Here is a 9,421-nt window from a genome sequence, read left to right as displayed (position 1 = left end):
TGTGTCTGAGCCTGTCCTGTTCTGAATGGCAAGAGCCTGGCCTGCCAGAAGTACAGAGTGAGCTATCGTTTCAAAAAAAATAAAAAAAAAAAAAAAAAAAAAAAAAAAAAAAAGAACAGGGTTTGTAGGTGGCATGTGACATGAGGGGCAGCTGAGTGAAATGTCCCCTGTATGGGCACAGGTGGCACCATCTGCCCTGAGCTTGCACTCTGACCCCGGCTTTGCCTCATTCCTAAGGACAGCAGAGCCTGTGGAGGCAGAGCCATCACAGAGAGACGCCTGGGAGGTCACGCACAGAGTTGGCAGCAATGAATAGGGTGGGGTGGCAGCTGGAGGGACACTCCAGAGAGACGACCTTGCTGGTCACCATTTGTGTGGGAGGAGAGTTCATTTTCCAGGCTGCCGCAACATGCTGTCCCTCCTGTCTCCTAGCCAGTAAGGGATGTGGGGGAAAGGGCCACCCCAAAGGAGCATGCAATGCACTCACGTTTTTGCAGAGGAAGTGCTTGACCTAGGGGCACTATTCTTGGAAAGCCCCAAATCTAGTCCTTCCCTGGGCAAACAGGCGGCCCCCACATACCACCTCTGCAGGGGTGAGTAAATTAAGCCAGCCACAGGAGGGTGGCAAGGCCTACACCTTCCCCATGCTGTGCCCCCTCTCCGGGGTGAAGGTGCACCCTGGCCTCTGCCCCTCTGGTTTTAAGCCTCCCATCCCTCTAAGCTCATGGTAGGAGATACAGCCCGGGCATGGACAGGAGGGGAGGGCAGGCATCAGACCTAGAAGATATGGCTGGGCATCCAACCCAGTCTCCTTCCCCAGAGAACAGACTCCAAGTCAGATCCAGCCACCCTTGAGTGACCAGCTCCAGGTACACAGAACAAGAGAGCCTGGTATACAGCAGGTGCTAAACAAATGCTTGTGGTAGCAGAAGCTATAGGTTTTGGGTCAGAACTCCGACCTGCTGCTAAGCAAGTCGTGAGTGAAGAGCAAAAGACCCTCTACCCCGCCCCCGCCCCCACCTGGGGTTCTATAACACATCACTTTCACCCTTGCGGGAGCCAGAGAACACTGGCATCCCAGATAGGGGCGGCAAGCAGCCCAGCCCTGCCTTTAGGGCAAGTTCTTTTCTCAGCCTGGACCTGTGATAATGAGGGGGTTGGACACGCCGCCTTTGGTCGCTTTCAAGTCTAATGAATTCTTATCCCCACCACCTGCCCTTCTACTCCCCCCTACCCCCCTCCTCCACAGCAGCTGTCCTGATTTATTACCTTCAATTAACCTCCACTCCTTTCTCCATCTCCTGGGACCACCCCCCCCCCCGCCCCTGCCCCAGTAAAGGAGTTTAGGAAGGACCAGAGCCAGGTGTGGCTAGAGGCTACCAGGCATGGCTGGGGATGAGGAGCTAAACTGGAAGCATGTTTGGTTAGTAGGCACGAAGCCTTAGCTGGGATCCCTAGTACTGGAGAAGTGGAGATGGGCGCTGAGAAATTCAAGACCATCCATCGTCAACTACACAGCCCGTTTGAGGCCAGTCTGGGCTATACATAAAAACCCAATCTCATAAGCTGCCAGTTCTGATTCTGTGCCACATAGTGCCCGGTGTAATAGTGGATGAAGTCGTTGAATCCTGGGGCAACCTATTTTACAGATGTGGGAAAAAGCAACTTTAAGTACCCTGCCCACAAATCACACAGAAAGTAAATGACAGAGTTCCAGTGTTTCATCCCTGGGTTCCAAGGACAGGAAGAGGGAAGCCAGGGCGGGATCTCCCTGCTCCCGGGTGCCTCCTTCCTATAATCCACACAGATTCGAAAGCGCAGGGCAGGTTTGGAAAAAGAGGGAAGGGTGGAAGGAGCAGTCCAGTCTGGCCTAGGCTGCAGCCCCTCACGCCTCCCTCTCTCCGCAGATGTGTCCGAGTACAGCTGCCGCGAGCTGCACTACACCCGCTTCGTGACGGACGGCCCGTGCCGCAGCGCCAAGCCGGTCACCGAGTTGGTGTGCTCCGGCCAGTGCGGCCCCACGCGGCTGCTGCCCAACGCCATCGGGCGCGTGAAGTGGTGGCGCCCGAACGGACCCGATTTCCGCTGCATCCCGGATCGCTACCGCGCGCAGCGGGTGCAGCTGCTGTGCCCCGGGGGCGCGGCGCCGCGCTCGCGCAAGGTGCGTCTGGTAGCCTCGTGCAAGTGCAAGCGCCTCACCCGCTTCCACAACCAGTCGGAGCTCAAGGACTTCGGGCCGGAGACCGCGCGGCCGCAGAAGGGTCGCAAGCCGCGGCCTGGCGCCCGGGGAGCCAAAGCCAACCAGGCGGAGCTGGAGAACGCCTACTAGAGCGCGCCCGCGCCTATGCAGCCCCCGCGCGATCCGATTCGTTTTCAGTGTAAAGCCTGAAGTCCAGGCCAGGGGTGCCAAACTTTCCAGACCGTGGGGAGTCCCCCAGCCCGTAGAGACCGCAGGTCCTCCTGCCCGCTGCGGGGGATGGGGTGGGGGTGGGGTTCCCGCGGGCCAGGAGAGGGAGCTTGAGTCCCAGACTCTGCCTAGCCCCGGGAGGGGTGGGGGTCCTTCTACCCTCGCCGGACCCCTACAGGACAAGGCAGTGTTTCCACCTTAAAGGGAAGGGAGTGTGGAACGAAAGACCTAGGACTGGTTCTGGAAGTACAGTAAGATCTACTCCCAAATGTAAAGCCTGCACAGGCGACAACACGAACACAGCACTAGATAGGGTTTCTGTCCCTGACCTGGCCACTGAGTGTGATGTTCGGCTACGTGATTCTCTTTTGGTACAGTCTTCTTTGTAAACTAGGGACTGGGACTCTACTGAGATTCCAAGGATTGGGGTGCCCCGTGTAGGCAGGTGAGAGGGAGAGGACAGAGGAGGGGTTTAGGGGAGAGATTGTTGTGGGCAACCACCGAGAAGAAGCTGTTGGCTCCCAGCCTGGCCGCCTCAGAGGTTTGGTTTCCTCCACTCCTTCCTCTCAAATCTGCCTTTAAATCCGTATCTGGGATGGGGGAAGGCCAGGGTCCGAGAGATGGTGGAAGGGATAGAAATCACACTCCTGGACCCCCAAAGAGCAGTGTTCCGGCCCCCCAACTGCCTTATCATATTTTAAAGGGATTTTCTACACAACAGTTTAAGGTCGCTGGAGGAAACTGGGCTTGCCAGTCACCTCCCATCCGTGTCCCTTGCCAGGACACCACCTCCCGCCTGCCACCCACGGACACATTTCTGTCTAGAAATAGAGCGTCTTCGTGCTGTCCTCCGAGACAGCCTATCTTACATCCAAAAGAATACGGGGAGGGGGGCGCAAGTGTTGTACATATGCCGAGAAGCTGTCAGGCGCCACAGCGCCACCCACAATCTTTTTTGTAAATCATTTCCAGACACCTCTTACTTTCTGTGTAGATTTTAATTGTTAAAAGGGGAGGAGAGAGAGTGTTTGTAACAGAAGCACATGGAGCATGGGAGCCCTTGGGGCTGGTGGGTTTGGCGAACTTTCCACGTGAGACTCATCCACAAGAGTGAAAGCCGCAGGTTTTTTTTTTTTTAAGAGTTCAGTGACATATTTATTTTCTCATTTAAGTTATTTATGCCATTTTTTTCTTTTTCTTGTAGAGAAAGGCAGTGTTAATATCGCTTTGTGAAGCACAAGTGTGGTTTTTGATTTTTTTGTTTTGTCCACCGGAGGCATTGTTAATAAAGACAATGAATCTCGAGCAGGAGGCTGTGGTCTTGTTTTGTCAACCACACACAATGTCGGCACTGTCATCTCACTCCCTTCCCTTAGTCACAAGACCCAAACCTTAATGACACCACCTCCGACTGCTCTCTGGTAGCCCTTGTGGCAATTACATGTTTCCTTTGAAAAGTCACATTCATCCTTTCCTTTGCAAACCTGGCTCTCATTCCCCAGCTGGGTCATCGTCAGACCCTCACCCCACCCTCCCTTTAGCTGACCACTCTCCACACTGTCTTCCAAAAGTGCCGGTTTCACTGAGCCAGTCCCCTGATCCATGTCACCCCATTGCTCCTCCTTGCTCCAGACCTTTCTCCCACTCCGTCAAGCCCCAGTGGCCCTGTAGATAGCCCTGTCTCTTGTTAGCCGACTCCACCTGAACTCCTCCCCCTCTCTTAAGGTTCATGGAACTCTCGCCTGCCCCTGAACCTTCCAGGACTGTCCCAACATCTAATGTGTCCTCTCTCTTGTGACGTCCCAACCCACTATTTGATTCCCAAGTCTAGGTCTTCCCTTGTTCATTCGTTCACTGGATAGTGTCTAGTCTGGCCAAGCCCTGCTTGACACTGGGATGAATGCAAAGCCAAGTACAATTGAGAACCAGTTCATCATTGGGCCAAGCTTTTTCAAAATATGGATTTTATACCTCCCCTATAGAAGTGTAAAAGTCTTCCAAAGCAGAGGCAATGCCTGGCTCTTCCTTCAACATCGGGGCTCCTGCTTTATGGGTCTGGTGGGATAGTACATTCATAAACCCAACACTAGGGGTGTGAAAGCAAGTTGATTGGGAGTTCAAGGCCAATCTGGGCTATAAGAGGCCCTGTCTCAACCTCTCCTTCCTCCCTCCAGGGTTTGTTTTGTTTGGATTTGAAACTGCAACACTTTAAATCCAGTCAAATGCATCTTTGTGTGAGGGGCACTCTATCCCTAATATAAGCTTCCATCTTGATTCATGTGTGTGCACACTGGGAATTGAACCTGGGCCTTTGTACCTGCGGGGCAAGCTCTCTACTGCTCTATCCCCAGCTATCACTGGCTTTCTGTTTTAACTCCCAACGGATCCCCCTAAATGAATTATCGCTATCACGTCTTTGACAAATGTCATCGAGTGCTGCCAGTGTCCCTGTGGTTCCAGAGTCGAGGAAGGACTCTTCAGGGAATCCAGGCATCCTGAAGAATGTCTTAGAGCAATGGGGCCATGGAGACTTAGGCCAGCCCCATGAGGCAGTGTGGTGCAGAGGGTGAGGATGGAGACTCTGGAGGCCATTGAAGCTGAGGAGACAGGGATACTCAGGGTTAACAAGCTTCCCCCCAAACAATTCCAAGCTCAGTTCCTGGTACTTGCACCTATTCAGCCACGCAGAGCCCCATGGGCATAGGCGAAGACACTGGTTGTATTGTATACTAACTGTGTTTCAGAGCCGGCAGGGACAATTCATGTTATGGGGACCCCAGGGGACCCCAGGTTCCAGAAGGAGCACAGAAGAGAGTGCTGCTAGAGGCTGCCTGAAGGAGAAGGGGTCCAAGACCCTCTAAGCAAAAACTCCACTCACACAAAGACACAGGCTGAGCAGAGCTGGTCATGGATGCAGGGAGCCCAGCCACCATCCTTTAGCATGCACTTGTATCCCCATCAGTGCCAGGGGTGTGGGGATCAGAGAGTCCAAGTGATGCCCAAACCCAAACACACCTAGGACTTGCTTTCTGGGATAGACAGATGCAGGAAAGACTAGGTTGGGCTGTGATCCCATTACCACGAAGAGGGGGGAAAAAAAACAAAACAAAACAACAACAACCCAAGGTCCAAATTGTAGGTCAGGTTAGAGTTTATTTATGGAAAGTTATATTCTACCTCCACGGGGTCTACGAGGCTGGCGCCCATCAGAAAGAACAAACAACGGGCTGAGCTGGGAGGGGTGGCACTCTACGGCAGGGAACATGTGTGCTTGGGGTACAGCCAGACACGGGGCTCATATTAATAGGCTGAGAGTCAAGCAGACAGAGAGACAAAAGGAAACACACACACACACACACACACACACACACACACCACTCACTTCTCACTCGAAGAGGCCCTACTTACATTCTAAGAACAAATCATTCCTCCTCATAAAGGAGACAAAGTTGCAGAAACCCAAAAGAGCCACAGGGTCCCCCAAGTTCCCCACTCTACTTGAAATGACTTGGACTTGTTGCAGGGAAGGCAGAGGCTTCCTGGGTGACCCAGAGCCACAGACACTGAAATCTGGTGCTGAGACCTATATAAACCCTCTTGCACACATTCCCCAACCCTGTCTCCTGACCACTGAGGATGAGAGCACTCGGGCCGTCCCCATTCTTGGAGTGCACCCCGGTTTCCTCATCTGAGGGCACATGAGGTCTCAGGTCTTGGGAAAGTTCCACAAGTATTGGAAGTGTTCTTGTTTTGTTTGTAATTTAATGTAGGTGTATGAATGCTTTATGCCTGTGCAGCATTTACATGCCTGGTGCCTGAGGAGATCACAAGATGGCATCCCCTGGAACTGGAGTTACAGACAGTTGTGAGCCACTATGTGGGTGCTAGGAACAGAACCTGGGTCCTCCAGAAGAGCAGACAGCCAGTGCTTGCTTGCTTGCTTTCTTTCTTTCTTTCTTTCTTTCTTTCTTTCTTTCTTTCTTTCTTTCTTTCTTTCTTTCTTTCTTGGTTTTTCAAGACAGGGTTTCTCTGTGTAGCNTCTTTCTTTCTTTCTTTCTTTCTTTCTTTCTTTCTTGGTTTTTCAAGACAGGGTTTCTCTGTGTAGCCCTGGCTGTCCTGGAACTCACTCTGTAGATCACGCTGGCCTTGAACTCAGAAATCCGCCTGCCTCTGCCTCCCAAGTGCTGGGATTAAAGGCGTGTGCTACCACGCCCAGCTCGATAGCCAGCGCTCTTAACCACTAAGTCATCTCTGAGGTTCTCTCTATGGCTAAAGAGACCGGAGACGGAGGAGAGTTTCTTCTAGTTAATAGGACCATGATGTTCTGGTAACATGAGGCTAGGGCAGGTGATCCCTAGTGACCCCCGATGGTCCGGTGTAATTATTAGCAGCTCTAGTCTTACTCCTTAATAAGTCCCAGTTTTGGGCAGTAGATATGTGCTCCCTGCTTTGAAGTGGCTGGGGTCCAGTTATCCACTTCCAAGTGCTTGTTTCTCTTTCTGGATTTGGGGAAGCTCCCTGCCTGCCTGAAAATGTGTCCATTTTTCAGCCTTAGACAAGATCACTTTCCCTGAGCAGTCAGGCCAGTCCAAAGCCCTTCAATTTAGCTTTCATAAGGAACAGCCCTCTTGTTGGGTGAAGGTAGCACACGCCTTGAATCCCAGCACTGAGGAGGCAGAGATAGTTGGATCTCTGTGAGTTCTAGGCCAGCCTGGTTTACGGAGTGAGTTCTAGGACAGCTGGGGCTATACAGAGAAACCCTGTCTTGAAAACAAAAACAAACGAACAAAAACAAACAAACAGAAAAACAAACCACCCCTATCTCAGAGTTTTTGTCCCTGTAGTTTATTAATCATATTTTTGTCCCTTTGCCATTCTAGACTACAAGACTCAGGAAAGCAGGTCTCTCTCTGTTGCTCATCTGGACACACCCAGAACCAGATGTATGGAAGATGGCTAATGTACTGCAGTTGCACATCTGCTGCTGGGTGGATTGGTTGGATGGCATGGGCTGGGTGTGGTTACAATGACTGAAGGAGCAAGGAGTATGTGACACATAGCAAACGAGGATGCTTGCACAGAACAACACTGTGTGTATGGATATGCAGGTATGGGCACATGCAGCAGAAGCCAAGGGACAACCTTAGGTTAGTGTTTCCACAGACTCCTCCCCCTTTTAGCATAGGCATCTCTCATTGGCCTGGAGCTTGCCAACTGGGCTGTGCTGGAGAGCTAGTAAGTCCCAGGGATCTGCATATCTCTGCCTAGTGCTGGGATTACAGTCGTATATGAGCATACCTGGCTTTTTTTATGTGGGTTCTGGGCTTTGAACCCAGGTCTGAGTGCTTGCGAGGCAAGCGGTTTAATGACTGCTTCATCTCCCCAGTCCCTGGGATTCTACTTTCTATTAAAGTATTTCTATTAAATCAACCTCTGAGGATGAGCCCTAGCCCCTGCACTCAGCAGTTCTTAGGCCTGCTGAGAGTCAAGTGGGAGGTGAAAGCAAGTCTCGAGATCCCATCAGCGAAGCAGAGGACAAAGAAATGAAAACTTGGGATTCAAGGCTCGGGATATGGAGAGACAGAGAGGCATAGGGAGGGAAATGAACCAGATGAAGAGAGGCAGGAAGGGTAGGACCCTGCATACATGGAACCCGGTGTACATGTTATCTGCATGGGGTTTGCATGCAATGGCTCTTCAGCAGGTTCACCACACTGGGAAACAGAAGCCAAGAAGAGTAGGCGGTGTTGGAGTCAGATACTGTCAATCATGCCTGGAGAAATGGAAGCAAGTAATGATGTGCCACAACTAGGATATTAGTTCCCTGGGGAAAGGCAAGAAGCTGGGCTGTGTGTACTGAAGGGAGCCTTGAATGATGTCACATTCTCTGTATACCTAGCAGGGCATTATTGAAGACTGAGACTTGACTTGTGTGTCCATATGATTCCTCCTTTCCCTACAGTCATCTGGGGATTCTGAGCTTCGTTCTTGTCCAAGAACCTGGAGCTGTCAATGGGCAGCTGCAGCGATAGATGTCTGTAAGAAAGATCTGAAAAGAGGGAGGAAGATGAAGGAGCCAGAGGACCACCGACCTCTGCTGCCTGACAAAGCTGCAGGACCAGTCTCTCCTACAGATGGGAGACAGAGGCAAGAGATGAATGGTCAGGGGGGGAGTCAGAGAAAGGAGAGGGTGAGGCAGAGACCAAAGGAGGGGAACACTTGTCTCTCCTACAGATGGGAGACAGAGGCAAGAGATGAATGGTCAGGGGAGGAGTCAGAGAAAGGAGAGGGTGAGGCAGAGACCAAAGGAGGGGAACACTTGTGCTCTACAGCTACTGTCTGAGTGCCAGCTGCATGGCAGACAGCCAATGCCAAGGCTCGGTTGATCATGGCACCTCGTGGGACTCCTAGCCCGGTGCTGGCAGAGGTGGGTGCTAAACAATGAATAGTTTGGATATGGTCTGAATGCGGTCCAGTCCTAGTTTCCTTCCAGTTGCTAGGATAAAGCACCCTGACCAAAACTACTTTAAGAGAGAGAGAGAGAAATGTATAAGTATTATAATCCCAGGTTATAGTTCATCACTGTAGGAGTGGAGTCTTCGTATTCAAGGTAATCTCCCGCAGACATGCCACAATCCAACCTGTTCTAAGTAATCGCTCATGGACTCCCTTCCCTAGTGATTCTAAACTGTGTCAAATCTACAAGAAATAGTGACATCACAGTCTCTAACGGTTTGGGCATGAGAGTCTGAAGTCTCATTGCTAAGCACTGGGAAGATGAAAACTTTACCCGGTGACAGCATTTGGAGCGGAGCCTTTGGGATTTGAGATGGTCTTTTGCAGAGCTCCTAATGGCTAAATGGAGAGAGGGGGCCTGGGAGAGACCCATACACCTTTTGCTGCCTCGTGTCACCTGACCTGCTCCTTGGGAAGCTCTAGCAAGAAGGCCTTCCCTGGATCACCCGCCACCTTGCACCTCCAGATCTCAGAGCCAAATTAAACTTTCTTGTTACT

At 51.6% G+C, this 9,421-nt stretch overlaps 1 protein-coding gene across 1 annotated transcript in view; it reads left to right on the top strand.

Annotated features, from left to right (window-relative positions):
• The window catches only part of Sost (sclerostin), a 4,814-nt gene extending 1,099 nt beyond the window's left edge, over positions 1-3,715 (top strand). The window contains exon 2 of the mRNA XM_021213746.1: positions 1,908-3,715. Within this exon, the coding sequence (XP_021069405.1) occupies positions 1,908-2,329 (422 nt within the window). The 3' untranslated portion in view covers positions 2,330-3,715. The remainder of the gene's footprint in view (positions 1-1,907) is intronic.
• The last annotated feature ends 5,706 nt before the right edge of the window (positions 3,716-9,421 follow it).

Source organism: Mus pahari, chromosome 14 (assembly GCF_900095145.1).
Source record: "Mus pahari chromosome 14, PAHARI_EIJ_v1.1, whole genome shotgun sequence".
NCBI lineage: Eukaryota > Metazoa > Chordata > Mammalia > Rodentia > Muridae > Mus > Mus pahari.
The sequence above is the reverse complement of the archived record's forward strand: the minus strand, read 5'-3'. Positions and strand labels throughout refer to the sequence as shown.